Genomic DNA, 20,403 nt, shown 5'->3' with positions numbered 1-20,403 from the left:
AGTTTCCAATGGAAACTGTTAAGTCTGTGACTTCGGCAAGTTAAAAGTGCTTTTGATGGATTGTCTATTTCCATCATTTCCTAAAGGCTTGAAATGTCTCACAGCTGCATTTCTGTCACACTTACTCGAGCACAAATTCACAACCCCACCCCGACAGGCGCATCAAAACATACCGCTTAGTATGGCTTTAGAAACCAGGACAGTCTGAGCGTATGCCTTATGTCAGTGTTTCCATCTGGCATACTGCTGAGCTTGTTCGCAGCGAGACTGACAGTTCAGATGTACAACCTGCAGTCATGAGCAAAATATGTAGCCTACCAGAAACAGCACTGCATGCTCCTATCATTTTTAAAGTGAAATATAAAGGAATAAAGACAAACAGACACAGATTATTATTTTAGCACTTTTGGCTCTTTGTTAAAATTGTCTATAGATGTTTTACATTTATAGAGTGCAAATGCACAAGAGCACAACAGATACCATTCAGTGACAGAGGTTATTCAGATTTGTTACAGCGGATATAGACATGTTGCATTTTGTGTAAATATGCCGGACTTTAGACAGGACTACTGTAGTTAAGCTAGACTCTGCAATGTTGGTCTTTGGACTACATGAAGTTAATTAGGACCTTAAGCCATCGGAAGAAGGTCAGGCCTGTTAGAAATCAGAACAACCAGTGAGTCGCAATGATTTATATTCCACGAGGCTCTTTAGTGTTCTGATGATCATTAGACCCAAATGTCCTCTAAATGACCTTCATTGGTCTTTATTCCCTTTATATACTTGTGTATGTGTATTTCAATGGCATAAACATTTACCTGCCTATTCACCTACTATTTTGCACTAAAATGATATGCACATCAAATGGAAAACTTGAAGACCTGAGAGAATTTTGGTGCTGCGATGCTGAACAGACAACACTGTGGCGTTTTTAGCTCAACATGGACCAGTCATCCATTGACATGGCTTTTGTATAAAACTACCGTACACAGTCTAGTATCTAATAAATAAAAATTCAAATGGAACATTAACATTTAATGTTTAGACAAACATAACCATACAATTTATCCATTTAATAATCTCTGAATTTGTAATTCATTGTTTTTTTTCTTCTTCAAAATATCCTTCATTACATTTCGACCTCTCCTCCTAAATTCTGTTTTAAATTATTTACCTCCGTTTTCATCTATACATCTTTTTTAAAAACAGAGAAATGGGCACATAAACATCACATAAAAACACTGATTTTTTTTGTTTGTTGAACTGATATCATAATCTTAATGATTTCTCAGTGCGGCTCAATAGAGCTCCCCTAGTGGCGAGGAGGTTTACCTCTATACGTTAGTAGTACAGTATGCACAAGCTTTGAAAGTAGCCCCTCATTGTCTTCACTTTGAATGCGAGTTTAAAAGCCCTAACGGTAAAGACTCACTCATTGGTCCACTTTTCTGTTCTTTCCCAACTTATCTATTTAAATAAATTAATCTTTAGCTTGCTTTATTGGCTTTTCTTGACTGCATTGGATTTGGTTTTGGTCATGTAGGCTTCAAAGAAGAACTGACAGAAGAGTACGAAGTAGCTGAGGTACATGAGGGATGACCACACAATGTTCTGCACGTGCGACGGGCACTCTTGGCCTTGTTGCATCCACGAATACACCAGGTAGTTGACCACGCAACCCATCACCATCTGTGTGATCTGCGTCAGAGTGATGAACATGGCAAACTTGCGGGAGATTTTGAAGCCGGAGGCCCTAAGAGCGTAGTAAGAATACATGACGGCATGAACCAGGTAGTTCATGGTCATGAACCATCCACCGCCGGCCACCATGTCCTTGTAGGAGTACCAGGAATACAGCAATACTGTGATGTGGTGATACCAGTGCAGGAAGATTAGCTTCTGCTTGCGCAGAACAATGAACAGTGTGTCTCCTAAAAGTATAAAAAACAGAAATGGCATGAGAACACTGGACAAAGATTACAATAGTTTTTATTTTAGTGGGAGTATGAGGTGTAAGACGCTTTGTTTTTGATGGAAATTTACATTTTGTAATCTTACAAAACTAGTAACAGAAATGTTTGGTGAAAACACTGATCTCTGCACAGCCAGTTTTTGAACATGGGGAGATTGTAAAGCTATAATATTGTGAAGGTTACATCAGTGTTCCTAAATATCATCACTATCTAACCATAGCAAAGTTTATCAATGTATTCAGTAGACAAAGCATACAATTAAGGTTTCATAAACACCTTTTGTAAACAATATTTACTTGGAAAAGACGAATAAGAATAGAAAAATCAATAAAAAACAATTTAAGTTACACATTATGTCATTTATTAGTATGAGTGTGTGTTTCAGCCGGTCAAAGGTCTGTGCATCGTCATGCTTGGTTTGACTCTATATGAATGTTAGGGTCATAACATTGTCTTATTACTACTGTCTTTCTTTACAAATGGACTGGTAGCTTACTAACCACCAGGACGTGGCAAACACAAAAGGCCCAAGCAGGCGGAAAATTGAACCTTGCAGCATAACCCTGAGTCTACAGACTTGGATAGTGGTTCTACAATAAATTTAGTTACGCTTCAAAAACCAATTATATTCATGCAGATGAACATGAGACTTCTCAGTAGTGCTTTGTCACTGAGGCATGCTGGATTGCAGAGCTTACAGCTTTCTGTTAATGGATTACTGTTGCTTTTAGAATTCGGGACCTCTGTTACAGTGGCAGTAACCATTTCTGTGGCAAGATATTTACATTTTTATTACGGTACATAAGAATGGATTTTGTATCTTTTGCAATCCAACAAGGCAAAAATGTAGCCAAAAAAGCATGACTTTAAAATGTGGCCTGAGGGTCCAACAGCACATCCTGCTTTTTACAAATGCAATATTTAGGATAATACAGTGGCAAGAAAAAGCATGTGAAACCCAAGGAATAAACCAGTTTTCTACAGTAATTTGCCAAATGTGATCTGATCTGCATCTAGGTCGGTCACAGCAATCGACAAACACAAAAACAAATAAATCTAGTTTCAAAAACACCCATTAAACATTTACAGTGCTGGGGGAAAATGTAAGTGAACCCATAGACTAATTGCTTTAATGAAAGCTAATTTGTGTCAGCTCAGCAGCTGGCAAACTGGAGTCTAATTAATAAAATTAGTTTAAATGTGTGGTTTAGTGCAACTTTGATTAATTAACGGACACTTAAACAGGGCTCCAGACTAACTTTTTTCACTAGGAGCATAGTGGCCCCCAACTGAAAATGCAACCAGAAAATTTATGGGGGCACACTGTAAATCAACATGCCAACCAAATATTCACATTTCTACTAATTTCCACTGTATTACTAATACATACTTTGAGGATAGATGCAGAAAGTACAATGTGCTGTTTCAAATTCAGTGATCACAAAAAAGGTCAAATTTACTGGTCGCACATGTGCAACTGGATGTAAAATTCAGTGGCACACTCTCAAATTTTGCTGGCAAAATGCCGCCATATGGTGGCAGCCTGGAGCCCTGTTAAACATTTTAAGATTGCTGTCCTTAGGAAGCATCAGCTCTTATGAACCATGCCTCTCTAAAGATATCCGATCGAGAGTTGTTGCACTCCACAAGGCTAAAAAAGGATACAAAACAATTTCAAAATGTTTAGACATCCATCAGCCTACAGTTAGACAAATTGTGTATAAACGGAGACTAGCTAGAAGTGGGTGCACAACCAAGATAACTCCTAAGGCACAATGCAGAATACTCAATAAAGTAAAGAAGAACCCACGAGTAACAGCTAAAGGATTGACCCCATTATTGGAAGTGGTACACAACTCTGTTCATGAGTCTACCATATGTTAGTCTTTGAACAGGCATGGCAAAACACCACAGAGGAAGGTGAGCCTGAAGTTTGCAATAGAGCACCATGGCAAACCCAAGTGATACTGGGAAAATATTTTATGGACTGATGAAACAAAGGTTGAATTGTTCGGGGAAAATACTATGGTGCAGGGCACAGCTTACCAACAGTAAGCATTAGGGTTCATACTGCTTACGGTTCGGTTCGTATCACGATTTTATAGTCACATTTCCCATATGGTTCGGCACTGGAAATGTTCAGAAAGTAACAAACTCATTTTTTGGCACTTAAAAACATCTGAACTTCCCCATAAACAAAGTGCACTGCATTTCAAACTCTCTTTTTTACCAGATGAGCAGATTAAAACACTGCTGTGTTTGTAACCTAGAGCTTTCCATTTTACAATCCAAAACAACATCTTACGTAACTTCCAGTTGCCATGGATGGCGAAATGTCAGGTTTCTTTGCGTTTGTCAGTTCGTTTTGATGCGAGTTTCATTATAAATGTATAACTGCTGCTAAAGTATATACGGCAAAGAGGTGCTCTCCAGTGTTTTAAATGGCATCCTCTAAAGCTGACGGGCTTTACTACTTTGACAAATGCCAATAAAACATTTAGATCATCTGCTAGTATTGTTATTAATTGCTAGTGTAACATACAAATTGCTTACACACCTAGTAAGCATCATTCTGACAGTGAAGTATGGTGGAGGGAACATTATGATCTGGGCATGCTTTGCTGCCTCAAGGCCTGGACCATTTGCCATCATCAAGGGGAAATGAAATCCCAAACAAAATATCCTACAGGATAATGTTAGGGTGGCTGTCCGCCAGTTGAAGCTCAGTAGAAGTTGGTTGATGCAGTAAGAAAATGACCTTAAGCATCGAAGTAAATCCACCACAGAATGGCTTAAGAAAAACAAAATGCACCATTTGAAGTTGCCTAGTCCAACCCCAAACCTTAAACTCATAGAGATGTTGTGGAATGACCTCAAGAGAGCGGTTCACACCAGATTTGTAGACGTTGAAGCGGTTTTGTAAAGGGGAATGGGCAAAAATTCCTTCTGAATGATGTGCAGGTCTGATTCAGAACAACTGAAACCGCTTGCTTGAAGTAATTGTGGCCAAAGGAGGTTCAACAAGCTATTAAATCCAAGGGTTCACTTACATTTCCCCCCAGCACTGTGAATGTTTAATGGAGTTATGTGTTGTCAGCTAATACACATTGTGTTTGTCTATTGTTGTGACCTGGATTACATTTACAAGTAGGCGGCTATGTTCATAAACAGACATTTCAACCTCTCCAGTTTCAAAAATAACTTTGTGCACACATGTCAGTTTTCAGAAAAGTGTTCATTGACACATACTTGTGTATATATGCTGCCAAGAACATGCCAAACCTCTAGGTGGCGGTGTAACGAGAAGCTCAACCCCACGTAAGCCAATCAGAATCCCGAAAACAGCACCTATTCACTTCCTTTTCCTCTTTTGAACAAGGTCGCATTTTTGGCGTAGGTGCGAGCTCTGGCGCATACTGTGACATTGGCTGCCTAAACATCTGTTTGTCTCGGTTTACATGCAACCGTGCAACCGAAGATTTTCAAAATCTCCACTTTGGCCGGATATTTTAGAAGGAATCGAATTCTCTGTTTGCTTGTAAACGAAGGGTGCAAACATCTCAGTTTTTCAAAATAACCATGTACGTGTAAACAGTGCCCTAGATGAGAATCAGATCGCATTTTATGGCAAATAACAGTAAAAAACTAGTTTATTCCTAGGGGTTCACATACTTTTTTTTTGCCACTGTATATTGCAATACTAAATGCAATGCAATACGGCATTATATGTAATGCAAAATGCAATATTATTAAAAATAATATAAAAAATTAGGACTTTAGGTCAAATGCACTCTCCTGTGTAACATGTTCACCATTTAGAAAAAGATTTAAGTATATGCATGCATAATAAATAAATGACTATATAGTACTTTAGTGACCGTATAAACATGACATCAGTGTTATGTCACGTTGGCTGTTAGTGGTATTCAATATCTAGGCTCATGCTAACACACTCAAATAGCCATGAAAGAAACTTTAAGAGAATATCAAGCAATCTCACCTAGTTCAGGGGCCTTGCTGAGAACAAAGGCATAAGCCCAAAACTTGCTGACCGGTCCATTATAGAAGCTCTGATCGCAGACGGATTGCTTCAGGCCCTTAGTCATCAATATGTGCATCATGTAGCCTCCAGTTCTGACCGCACCAAATATACTAAAAGAAGAAACAGAAGAGACAAAAATGTATTTAAATAGCAAACAATGCACTTTTAAAACAGTCTGTGATACTAACTATTAGAGCTCTGGAAGACATAACAGTAGTACTAATAAATGATTATGCTTTATTCTAATTGGCTGTGTTGGACAGTCTATCTATGTCATTGTGTGGGTGGGCACTCAGGTTTCAGTTATAGGTTTCTAATTGGCTGGATCAATGTGATAAACCCTGGAAATGTGAGGCAACATAGTTTACGTCATCTCTATTCTACAGTTGCTTTAGTGCTGATCTATATAGATAGAACATGATGGTAATGATGTAACATGAGTTAAGATGAAATGAAGAGGTGCAAGCTACATAATCAAATATGCAGGCCTCTTATATACCATATATGCTGGTCTTTATGAAGTAACTTGAAAGGAGGAAGTGGCTTGTTTTTCTGCCTATAATGCACACCATTAATCTGCTAAAACATGAAACAGCTCATGAATACACAGTATTTACTGCACAAATGCATCAGTGTTGTACTGTATTGCTCCAGGAACACATTTTTTGGGTATCCGCCTAAACCAATACACACCTGCCACATTATGCGTTTTTCTTGGAGACGCTCCCTAAGGACGTTCTCTGTTAAATGACCGGCACTGGCTAGGTTTGATACGATAGCCATTTAAAATGTTTCCAGGAACCAGACTGAGAAGCATTTATATTTACGCTTTTGGCAGATGCTTTCACTTACAGTGCATTCGATCTGTACATTTTATCAGTTTGTGTTTACCTGGAAATTAAATACCCATTAAATTTTGGTAAAACCGCTTTACCAGTTGAGCTACAGTAACACACTGTATTAAACCATAATCTGTTTGATATAATTAGCAAAGATCATGATAAATATATAGTTTTTAAGTTTATTATGTGCTACCATTAAATGTAATTTTTGATGCATCATGAATTGAGACACCTTTATTGACTGTGTTAGTACTACCCTTCTGCTCCAGGCATCTGATTTACATAATACTAATTTAAATATTTCATTATTTCTGTCACTTTACCCACAGCAACGTGCTAAAGCGAGTACTTATGAGTTTTAAATCGGTATTGGCAGGTGCTATGAGACCCCTATGGCTCTGTTGGCAAAGAGTTTGTTATGTACATAAACAAATAATTACCTGAAGACTGCAAGCGTTAAAGACCATAATACCAGAGGTTTCCTCAATTCAAACTTCTCCCTTTGCTTCATTACATGCCGCCCACCAAGTATACACGCAGCATAGAGTGCAGCAAACAGAAAAGACTTTTTCCTGGGGAGAGAGATGAAAATAAAATTAGTGTGACCTCTGCTTACAAACTTTAGGATATCCTGTATGTATGTGGTCACTAAGCAGATGCTATATCTAAAGTATATGCATAAATGCATCTGAGCTCTGCAATTTAATTCTAACCATATTTTAAGGAGCAGTCTGGCACACTTTTAAGTGGCACACACATGCCCATGTGTTGCATAGTCAAATGATAAGACTTTGCATATGGTAATTTATTTGACTGGAACTGGAACCTTTGTGTTCTGCTTTAGCCCATTCGGAAGAATAGGAGGCTCGAAATGTAGCATGTTGTCAAAGTCTTTATTATTATAGACTTAATATGGTGTTATTTTAATCCTGGTCTAATAACATTTTGCATATTACTGTCTATGTTGTGTGCTTAAAAAAACAACTGATGATCTTTTCTTTTGTTGTCCTATCATATTTAATCTTGATCTCACAATATAATCCATTTGGCTCAGCACATTTCACTGCTGGAAGTGGTGCCGTCCAAACCCACCAAACATTATAGATATGTCATTGTATTTCTTAAAGCCTATACTCATCACTTCTCTGTTGCCAAAATGAAATGAAGTAAACTGTTGTTGGAGCTTTTCATCACAAACAGATTATTGGGCTTATTCTGACAGCTTGTATTACTTTTAAGATCTTCTAATATCTGGCAGAGCTGAAGTGCATTTATCTCATATGTGAAATCATCTAGTGCCACCTAATTCAATTTTAAGGGCACTTTTATGTTGCTAATATTGTTTGGTTCACTGGGAGAGTTTACAGATTATCTATAATCTATGTGACCCTGTCTGTGAAATTCAGATTAAAGTCTCATAATATATTTATGAGATTAGAAGCAGTTTGATATGACCTTACTTAGTAAATATTAAAGATATCAAAGTTATTTTTCACAGAATGTCCTTATGTTGAAAACAGTAAATCACAAAAAATGACCTAAAGGTGGGGTGCATGATCTCTGAAAGCCAATGTTGACATTTTAAATCACCTACACAAGCACACCCCTACCCCAATAGAATCTGAACCTTTTTTTGATAGACCCGCCCCACACATACGCAACCCAGGCAATGATGTTGGTTAGTAGACATGCCCCTTACTGCTGCTGGCTACAACTGCAGGGTTTCCCGCAGCAGTTTTCAGTTCGGGCGGCCCGCCAAAGCTGGGAAACCCTACCGCCTTAACTAGGTTGTTCAAAAATAAAAATAACTTTGCTGCAAAAAAAGGCCGTCACGTGCATCTTGAAGAAAAACGCGGACACTCTTCACACCGCGAGCGGGCACGCACGCCACGTGGCTGAAATGAGAAAGACGTGGTCCGGACCGTCACTGTCAGGAATAACTAGCCAGTTGATAAAAATCTCCGAGAATAGCACGAATGCGCTTCACATCGCAGGTGTGCATGCGCGCCACACGGCCGAAATGAGATAAAAACGTGGTCCCTCATGTCTGAAGGATAGCCAGTTGATAAAACACGTGTGTCCGTGAGAACTGTAATTGGACTTATGTTTGGGGTTATTTAAGCCTGTTATTGTATTAATCTATAGTTCTTGCAAATTTAAAGTAAGTTAGCTGGTGATTTTGTTGTTTGAGCAACCTGCTAGCTAGGTTTCATGTGCCTGTTGATGAGATATAATTGTTGAGCGCTCTGCTCATGTTATTTATGTGCATTATTTACATGCTACAGTAGTTACACTACTTTAAGATAATGAAAATAATAGTGGGAAATAATCCGTTTTTACAATTTTTGCGCTATCTATCATCGTTCGCCAGACGTTCTACAACATCTGCTTTAGTTTGTGTTTATTAACCCTTTAGTTTCACTTCATCATGCAGCTATTCCTGTTAGAGGTAAAACATTTCATTCATTAATAATATAGTATGTGTTCATTTTCTGTCATAGTTTCTTCAAAATTAAGTTTTATTTGAGTGTTTTAAATAAAAATATTTTAATTTTCATCATAACGCATACGCCCTGTCCCTTTGATTGCCATGCCCCCGCCCCGTCCCCCCCCCCCCACAACCCTACCACCTTAAAGTTGCAAAAGAGGATGTTTTATACATTTTTGCAATATTACTTGAAACTGTCTTTACTAAATGATAAATTTACTAAATGATAATTTATTAGGTGCACTGAAAGTAATAATATTAATATACGTCTTCTGTGCACAAGATAGGGCCTTAAAAACATCAGCCAATTGCTCATGCGGTCATCGCATCAGCGATTGGCCCTCTGGCTTGTCAATCACTGCCATTACGATCCTTGTGAGAGACGTGCGCGCTCCAGTAACTTTACACAGGCGACACATGCGCATAGCGCATGAAACTCCGTCTTAAGTTTCGGTTTGTTGACTTTTTTTAAGCCGCTGGGAATAGGAGAAAATTGTCAGAAGAACGTAATGTAACCAGAGTCGTTATTGGAGAAACATTTCAATGCTGGAGAGCAATGAAGGAACAGAGAGGTGTCAAGACAGACGTGCAGTACACAAAAATTCTTCCGGACAGGTAACCGTGATTATTCTTTCTTTGGGGAATAATTATTGTTGTACTGTTATTCAGGTATATTGACGTTGTTGTTGTATTGTAGTTGTAAGGCAGTGACCAGTCTGCTACATGCTAGTTGAAATGGGAGTAATGTCTAATGTGTTTATTATCATATCATTTCACATAATGAACCCACTGACACGACACAGCATATGCCGGTGGTAAACAAACACTCTTGTCAAATATTAGAGTTTTGGAAGGCGTTCCCTAGAAATGAGCTGTGAAGGAGGGAGGCTGTTCTTACGCATGCGCTCAATTAAAAAAAAAACTCAGTAACCGTTTTTGGATTCTCAGTCGGCGAAAAACATCCTCTTTTGCGCCTTTAACTAACACATTTTCTGCAGGAAACCCTGAAGTGTGTTTTGTTACTCGGCCCGACTCCCTCTTCCAAAGTGTTGCAAAAATCATGCACCCCGCCTTTAAGTGGGATTTTAGGCAGGGTTACATATTTGTATATAGATTTTTTAAATGAAATTCAGACATAAATTATGTTCGGTTACTAATAACTTAAGGTTGTCATGATATCAAACCTTTTATGATTGTGACAAAATATATCCATTCTGTAAATGTATGATCAATTAATTGCATGTAGCCATAAAGTGTTTCTCAAGAAACACAAACTTCAATATATTATTCAACTAAAGGTATTAGGGGTGTACCGATTAATTTTTTGCCTAAAAAGGCCATTTTTCCCACTATCGGACATCGGCCAATTGTTTAAAAAAAGACAATGATCAGGGCAGATTATATACTGGTGGAGGAGTGGAAAAACACATCAGAACTCATGTTATGTGATTGTTTGGAATTGGGTGACAATGACAACCGAATTGTAGTTTGTACACTTTCCGCTTTCACAACAACATAACTTGAAATGAGAGGTAAAAAGCAAAACTATAGGTATCAGCAAATATCATTCAAAATAATCAAATATCTATCAGCACAGAAATGCTGTATTGGTGCATCACTAAAAAAAAAAAAATGATACAAAGATATAAATAAAGTAATTTAAATCAAGTATTTAGCTAAATAAACCATCCAGAAACAAAAGAAACCGAATTCAAAATAAAAATACTGAAATTACTGGTCTTTGTTTACATACATAAGTCATTTAGTGCTCTCAGTCAGCCAATTGTGTACATGTTTCATGTAAAGGGCTTATTAAAGATATCCAACCTCTTAGTGTCAATATTGTTATGCGATTAATATTAATTACACAATAGACAGGTCTGTTTGGCTACCTTTACACTTCAAGGACGAATGCTCAGATCTGACATGTTTACATTTACTTAATGTTTACATGACTATATTTACACTAATAACGTGCCAAAACACACAGTTGCATATAAACATGAAAAAGCGGTCACCTGTCAATCCGATGGCACCAAATAGTCTGTAGGTACTACTGCTCATACTGATGTTGCTACATTTCATTTTTGGCTCCAGTTAGCACCAAAGTACCTAGTTTCTACATCTAACCCACAACCTTTGATTCATAATCACAGCAGTTTTTGTAATGGTGAAGACAGCCAGATGGGCCAGCATTCAGCTGGCATAAGGAGTAAAAACTGGGGCATGTCTCTCCTTGCCAGTATCATTTCCTGGATGATGTGTGTGTATTATTTGTCTGTCCAAGAAGCACAGTAAATTCAACGGACAAGATAACCCCCGAAGATTTGCAGGTTTCTAATTACGCGATTTGTATGGTTGGAGTCATTTTATATTTTGACTTCACTCAATAGAATTAACTTAATGAGTTAGGCAGCGCCTAAGCGTGTGCACTGTTTATTTATGCATGACCTCTACAGGCATCGTGTGAAGAATGGTGTAGGTTGTGAGTTCATTGCGTACGGCCCCCTCCAACCTTGAATTGTCATTGTGCATTGTTCATTGTGTAGAAATAGGGGCTGCGGCAGTACGTGCACATTTTATAGGGCCGATCTATCAGTTTTATTTGAAGACTAAATTCACTTTTGGGGTTATTACGCTGACTGAGTTCTAACAGAAACATTTTCACGCAGTGGCAACTAACAAGATGCTTACACTTGAGAAAATGGCTTGCAAGATTTTGTTACAAACATCTGTTTGCATATCATTTATTTATTTCACAAGATACCCATGTGCCAGCAACCAGCACGGTTATGTAATTTAAGATGAGATGTACAAATGGGCTACTGAGCTGTGCTGCAGTAAAGGACAAAACAATGTCAACACGTTTTTTATTAGTGCCATGTCAGGACAAGTGTTATTGTGGGAGCAGTTTTCATTCATGCCTTGCTGCCCTGTTACCATGTGAGTTCCCTGAGCTTCCTGTAGCCAAAAATAATAAAAAATTGTGATATGGAATTGTCCTAAACAACAAATATCTTACAGGAACCAAACAGATTCAGTTCTCACATCAACCCAAAGTAGGTCTATGAATTGCAAAACCTGCATTTTTTTGACTACGCTCTCATTTTTTTCAGCTGAGTACATCAAACCTGTAGCGGACAATGACAAATGATGAAGCTACCTGCAATGGATCACATCTGGCCAAAGCTGTGTTTGCGCGCTAGAAGTGCTTCCAAGGTAATTTAAAGCAGTTAAATAAACCGAATCTGCCGACTGATGGCAGTTTTAGACTAATGACGATAGCAGAATCTGTTCTGCTAGATTCAGTGATTTTTAACCAGACACAGCAAAATGCTGGAATGGTGTAAATTGCGGTACAAGCTAAAGAATCCTATAATGATTTTCACACAGATCTCGATATGTGCACATGCAAATTGGTCAATTATCTAATTGAAAAGCCCTTTAATCATTATTGTTATATGTTCTACATGCATGCACGGCTAGCTAATTGACCAAAATGCTTATGTAGTAATATGTGAGACCATGCGTGAACTGGGCTTTAGCCAGAGCTACTGTTTTTTTTTTTTTTTTTTTACTGCAGTCTCTAAATCAAATGCAGTCTTTTCTTCAAGGTTACTCACATTGGAAAAAAGCAAGGTAAGTGTTGTTCTAGGTCACATTTGAAATGCACTTGTGATCTGCACTTCTGCACAATTTTTGTCAAAGGGTTTTAAGACTTTAGTTTCATCTGAACGTTGCAAGTATAGGAAATCTCATTTATAAAGATAATCTGCCAAGGAGAGTGTCAGCATATTTTGAGACATATCTCAATGTCATGTAGCACAGTGACTGTCCCCAAGCAGTATCCAGCATAAAACTGTCTAGACTAGTGGTCGACCAATATTTTTTTTATGGCCGATAACAATATTAAGCAAGTTTTATGGCTGATTGTAATTACACAAATGTAATTACAGTAAATAAGAGACAAACAGAAAATTGGTAATACTACATAAACATTTGTTATGCATAACATATTTATAATTATACAATTTTAAAGTACTTAATAAATGATGTAAATTAAATTATAAAGTAAATTATTCATTATGTAAATAAGACATAACTAATGTGGATCTGACATCTTGCGGTACTGTTTGAATAAGTATGTTGAACCAGTGGGTTAAAAAGTGAATAATGATTGGTCATTTTACTGTCAGTCAAACGTTGGTTTACAGTGACTAACACTGTGTGTCTTTTCATTACAAACAACAAATTTAAGTAAAAGAGAAATTTACTGGCCAATTGAAAAGATTTATCGGCAGATGCCGAAGAAAAAATTCCAAATAACGGCCGCTATATTGGCCTTTGCAATATATTGTTCTATCATTACTATAGACCAGATAAAGTCTGGCCATGAGTAACTTAATTCTAGTCAAAATATAACTTTAATTTTAGATTTTGGTTATGGAACATGTTGTGAGATATATAGTATTCATAGGTGTGATTGGCAAAGGACAAAAAAGCAGGAAAATATACGGCACACCTACCATGACGTGGCGACATACATACGCACACACGCGCACACACACACACACACACACACACACACACACACACACACACACACACACACACACACACACATACAGTTGAAATATAATTTAGGCTCAAAGTTGATCGATCTGAGTGGCCAATCGTCAATCTGCGTGGGCAAGTGCCACCCTGACCATTATGTAGCCTTGCCACTGCATCAGACTGAACAAAATAATTTTGTGCATTTAAAGGTAAATACATCAATGTGCATTTATGAGTAAAAATAAGTCACTAGATCTATGAGGATTTTTATGTTCTTTTAAACAAATTGATGCCCTTTTAGTAAAATCTTTTGTTGCATATGGTAATAATACGGCACACAAGCCACATATTTATAGAATAATTAGTGGGGGCATTTAATACAGATTAATTATTGATTACAACATTTGTTACTTAATTCAAATGTTGTGACTTTCTGGAAAGGCAGTCAAGTGCATTTGTCTTTTGCATAGTTCTTTTGGCACAGTCGAGCTACGCTTTTCACACGCGCACACACACACAGGCAAACCAGATCCATGAATGTGTGTGTTTGTCATTATATTATTCTGTAATCACAAGCATTACTGCCAGATTCACCATTAAGAGGACCAAATACAGGCGTGTGTTTGTCAGGATGACGTTGGATCTGATTTGCGTGGATGCGTGCGTATGTGATTACAGAATAATAATGCAAGCAAACGTTTTGACACAAACGCAACTTAGTATTGATATTGCGAGACAGCATTTCACCTCGACGAGAAATCTGATATTTACATTACTGGCATAGCCTGATTTGAAACGGACAGTTTTGTAAAGGAGCAAACACCTGGCGGCTTCTCTTAATTTTTTTACTACTAAAATGCTGTTTATCTCTGCCTATTCCTTCTATCCATGCCCAGCGCCACTGATTTAGGTCCTTTATCAATTAGGTTGTCTTACCTAGGCTTCATTTACTTAATCTTCATCCTGCTGACAACGTTAACTTGTTGTGACTTTTCCGCGGCCGCGCGGCATCTGTAGCTGGATCTCAGCCACACCTCAAAGACCCCTCCCCATTCTACTTCTGATTGGCTAGTTTGTTAGTTTGGTTGAGAGTGAAATATGTGTTTCTCTCATACTATTTGTAGGCGAACGCATGATTTTTTTAAATTCGCAGCCAACACCACACGCCGGAGATCTGACTGCAAGCTTTTTGGTGAGCTCTGCTTTGAATGAAGTTCCATCGTGACAAATAAATAGACTAATGCGGAGTGATATGCGGTTATTTATAACCGTGCCTTGCAAACCCCCCCCCACACACACATAAAAAATTGGATTTGCATGATTCACGAAAGCCTCATTTTCAGGTCGGAAAAGCCGGAATTCCGGATTTATCCGGAAGAATCACACCCCTGGTATTCCATTATATAAAGCAAAGTCAACAATCATTACAAGGTGTGGGTTATGGTTAGACGCCTCTTTTAAAGGTGCAGTGTATACATTTTAGCAGCATCTAGTGGTGAGGTTGCGAATTGCAACCAACGGCTCAGTCTACTGCTCACCCCTTGCTTTTGAAACGGATAGAGAAACTACGTTAGCTGCCACCGGAAAAACATGTCATCGCTGGAGACAACTTAGTAAAAAAGTTTGTCCGTTAAGGGCTTCTTTAAAAACATTGCAGCACAAAATGGCGACTTCTACGTAAGGGGACCCTCCTGTATGTAGATAAAAACGTATCATTCTAAGGTAATAAAAACATAACGGTTAATTATAAAAAGGTCTTTATACACCCCTGATAATATAGTTTTGTATATTATTTTACATTTCTGTCAAGAGATCCTTCTTAAAATGACACACTGCACCTTTAATTTTGCTAATTTTGTTTTAGCCTAGATGTCTGGCCTGTGTTTGGACACTAGTAGACGTCTTTTAAACACAAAACAATTTCTTGCATAGGACATCAGTGCCAGATTATCATAGGGTTTATCCTTAGGTAAACCTTTCAAAACTTGAAGGTTGTTCACCTGTTATGAAAGACTGGCAATTCATGGCAGGTTTCGGTCGACACATATTTGGCCCTGCTTATCTAGTCTTAGTGGCTTCTGTCTGCTGGTCTCTTATTTTAAGAGACAGCCTATCTTACAGTAAGATAGAGCTTGTTAAAGAAACTTACAATGAAGCAAGGATAAAAATACACACAGATTAGAGAATGACCTGCTGCCGCCTAAATTACCCTGTGGCTAACTCTTTCCTGTCAACCCTTCCACACATTGCATGGCTATGCTGCTAAAAAGTCTTTTGCCTATTAAAAACAAAGATCAGAAAGATTGTTAATATAAAATCTGACAGGGTCTGGGCCTAATGCACTCTAGCAGAAAAACTTACTCATTAAAATTACTAAGATAATAAATAGATGCCAGTATGTCCCAACAGAGTAGTGTGACTCAGCACTGTAAATATTTGAGTTCACCAAAAAATGTGAAAATTCTGTCCAGTGCACTCCTTCTCATTTTGTTACAAAACATTTCAGATGAAATCAACATCGTTCACACTGTTCTTATCTCCATACACTGAAAGTAAGAATGTGAGTTTTAACATGATGCATAACATCTCCTTTTGTGTTCCATCTAAGAAAGTGTGTCATGCACATTAGAAGAACGTTTTCATTAAGTGTCACATACAAATGAATATGAGCGCTGACTCTGACTGAAATGCAGTAGTATTTGTTTAAGTCAAACATTCTGTGAATTTTTAATGCATTATAAATACCTCTGTAATAGCATTGAGTTCCCTCAAACAAATTTTTATTTCAATATGAATATTCTCTGTAATGTCAAAGTTAATGCAAAACTATGAAAAGTTCTAAATATTTTATCTGTTTGAAAAGTCTGACTGATTCATACATTCACCTGATAACTATTACAGCCACTTCCTTTCTATGCTTAAACACTTTCTCCTCAAAACTTAGATAAGGAGCAGATGTCATGCTGCATGTGGTCTATGTCGAAGCACATGTATTTGTGTGGTTGTTCATCAAAGTTGACATTATGTTACACTTATAATCAGGATGTAAGGATCCTGTTGTCATTTATCTCAAAGCAGAACATACATAATTGATGTGCCTGAAAAATCACTACTCATATTCCCAAACAAAGAGAATATCTAAAGAATGACTTAAGCATTTTTTACTCATCAGTTTATTTCCCATTAAATGCAAATGTAAATTACTATAGCCTTAGACACGGCTGAGTTTCATTACAGGTAGCTGTAATTTAAGCACAATTTGGTTGACTAAATGACATTTGCCAGCCACCATATCACAAGGTAAACAAAAAAATCTCTGATGATGATGAGTCTTTGATTTGGTTGTAAGCGGAAAGCACACAACCAATAACTCAACTGCTTACCACTTTAAGGATTCCCTAAAATTCAACTGATGTAATTTTTTTCAAATCATATTTCGATTCTCATGGTGAATTATGTTAAGTGCAAACGAGAGCCCTTGCTGTATCTGTATTGAGTTTTTTTATTACCACATCTTAGCTTATTACACGAAAAGACTTATTGATGTGGAGCTGGTTTGTGTATGTATTGTGATTTAGAAATATAGTAACAACGTGTCTTGATGTGTTATATGGCATGTGCTATGTCCAACTCAAATCTCCTTATGAGTTAAATCTGTTTAGCTAGTACAAAAAACGAAATTTGCATATAATTTGATTTGTACAGGCCTAATGAAAACCACCTTCGAAGTTGTTGGTTAATCCATTTTAACTTGAAAACTCAGATAAGATTTGATGTTTTTTGTTCATTTATTAGTTGACAGATTATGACAGGTGTCGTGATAATAAAACTTGTGCGAGAGTGTGTTTCAACATTATAAAAGCAAGTCTGGCTGTGTTGCACTGCAAAACTGCATTATAAACACAAAAATAAAACAAAAATAAAACATATCGGTCTCTCAAGTCCACAAGGAGAACAAAAGCACAACATAAATTAAAAAAATAAAGACAATATAAACACAAAGATACAAACCCCCTGACTAGATTACAGTGAAGGACTAGTAGCATATTGCAAAGTGTTCATGGGACAACTAGGAACTATTATGAAACCAAAGAAGTTGTAACGGCTGTATAAATGTGAGGCATGGTTTTATCAGTCAGTGTGGATTGATTTGAATGATTTATGCTGCATGATTTAATGAGCTGACACAGGTAGATCCTAAGTGTTAGATGCCAATGTATGCGTTTGTGTCTATTTTATGTTATAAATGTGGAGCTTAGTCTTTAAATGGATTGTACATCGTTTACAAGCAGCAAATTAATAGGCCTATATTTCCTACTACATAAAAATTTTAAAGAAACAAAGCCAAGCAAATGTAACGCAATCATATGTTGGTGGCTAGATAAACATCGACGGTTTCCACACAGGAGGAAACAAGGTGATAAATGTGTTGCAAGCAACCATGGGAAGTCTGAACAGTGTTGCTGAAACGTGATTGGCCAGATGTCTGTCAGCAGACATTAAAAGCCTGTTCCCATTGGTCAGCTGCTATGAATTCTACATCAGCCTCACTCCTGCATCTCTGCACGCGCTACAATATCACAAAAGCGTGAAATTGATACACGAGAGTGCTCGTGTCGATGCTGCAATGTGTCAGGTGTGTTTCTAGCGGGGAAACGAGCCAAACTGGTAATTAATTAAACTGATAATTTATACCAAATTATACGATAAAGCGTATATATCTATATAGTTAGGCTTTATAAAGAACATAAACAACTGCCGCATACAGCGCTTTATTCTTTTATGTCCCTAAAAAATGTCCCTAGGAAAAATTCGTTTCATTTTATATGGATACCTGTAAGCCGGCTAGGTGGAGTTTAGGCTACTCATGACAGGATAACCACCTATTTGAAACAGCAAGTCTTATGTTTAAAAGAGAACCCTTGAATTTTAAATAAAGGGCTGCGTGTGATTTTGAAACATTAAGGATTCACTTTATAGGACATAAAGCACACGTTTATCAAAAGACAGAGGCAGAGCAACATCTTGACCGAGCTGAATCTGATCAGAAAGCAGTGACGCCTTAAACGCATCCTCACACATTCATATCATTTGAGATCTTCTTCATAACCGCATCGATATATATAGATTTTTTTAAGTCTTAGTCGATGAAAACACGTTACGTATAAATCCTACGTAGGGTAAATCTTTTTAAAGTCCCTGACAATTTACAAACAGCATCCGGCTAATGCATGGCTAGACTGTTAAATACGCTATCCAACCACTGCAAAGCAGTACTGTACACTACGTACTAGACTCGTGCACTATAACGTTTAAAATCACCTGTCTGATGATGAAAAAGCTTTACATGATTGTACATCATTACCCTGCTCATTATATAATGCATTAGAGCTACTGTACCAGTTCTCTTGCATCCATCGAATGGCTTCATCTTCATTGAACTGCCTCTCGAATTCATACTCTTGCAGCGCAAGCACCGACATGATGTACTTTAAACGCTTACAGAGCCTTGCTTTCTCGACTAAATCAGTTGAAATGCACGGATGTCTTGTTTCTATTGCAGACTCAGCTCCAGCCTTGCTCTCGCATCGCTCTTACCAGCCCAGCAGCACACTCGTTAAGCTGATCTCAATGTCAGCCCGCGCCACCGGCATACGCCCTCCTCTCTGTCTCCTGTGAGGAAGAAGAAGCGCGCAGGTCCTAATGCCCCAGAGTTGATGCATCCTTCTGTACTGTCGTCATCTCAAATCGTTGTGACCTTTGGCATACATTCATAAACCGATGATTTCCGTTGTATTACAAGATGTTGAGTAGGTACTATCTCTGTTTTTTTGTGAAATAATTGATTATATAGCCAACATTGACAATAAACTGGGTGGGCTAGTTGTCACCTGAATTGCTTATTTACCACTGAGGCGTGGTAAAAGTAAACACCCTGCTGAAAAATCCAGCATCAAACCAGCATGGACCAGCATGGGAATTATGCTGGTCTATGCTGGTTTAGCTGGTGGTCACCAGCATACCAGCACCAAAACACAACATATGATATGTCTTGCTGGTATGACCAGTAAGGGATGCTGGTGCTGGTTTGGTGCTGGTTTGGCTGGTGTTCGCTAGCAAACCAGCACCGAAACACAACGCTGGTCTTGCTGGAATGCTGTTTTTTTCAGCAGGGCAATGACGCAAGTTATTGTATCCAAAAATAAATCACTTTTCTTTGACTACAACAAACACACGGATTGTAGGCAACAGTTTATTTCCTGAGATTGGTGATGTAGACAAGACCGACATTATCATAATTACTTCTGCTTCGGACTCAGCCTGTCAGTTAACTCATTGTGAGCTAATCTTTCAAACATGGTAAGGAGCGTCACATTTCCGGCTGACGTCAGAAGTATTCAGACCAATCAGAACGTACAGATTAGCTGGCCAATCAGGGACACAGCGCTTTTCAAATTGATGAGTTTTGTACAAAATGTATGCATTTTTAGGAAGAGAGCGAAA

The 20,403-nt window shown here is 37.9% G+C and overlaps 1 protein-coding gene across 1 annotated transcript; it reads right to left on the bottom strand.

Moving 5' to 3' along the window:
• Window positions 1-1,022: 1,022 nt before the first annotated feature.
• elovl6 (ELOVL fatty acid elongase 6) lies at window positions 1,023-19,573 on the bottom strand. Its single transcript, XM_065272698.1, has 4 exons — window positions 19,300-19,573; window positions 7,298-7,429; window positions 5,974-6,125; window positions 1,023-1,931 (listed from the first exon to the last, which is right to left on the bottom strand). The coding sequence occupies exons 1-4, from the start codon at window positions 19,380-19,382 to the stop codon at window positions 1,498-1,500; spliced, it is 801 nt and encodes a 266-aa protein (XP_065128770.1). The 5' UTR covers window positions 19,383-19,573; the 3' UTR covers window positions 1,023-1,497.
• Window positions 19,574-20,403: the final 830 nt, after the last annotated feature.

The sequence above is a fragment of the Paramisgurnus dabryanus genome, chromosome 16 (genome assembly GCF_030506205.2).
Source record: "Paramisgurnus dabryanus chromosome 16, PD_genome_1.1, whole genome shotgun sequence".
In the NCBI taxonomy this organism is placed as follows: Eukaryota; Metazoa; Chordata; class Actinopteri; order Cypriniformes; family Cobitidae; genus Paramisgurnus; species Paramisgurnus dabryanus.
Note: the sequence above shows the minus strand (reverse complement) of the source record. Positions and strands in the feature narration are given on the sequence as shown.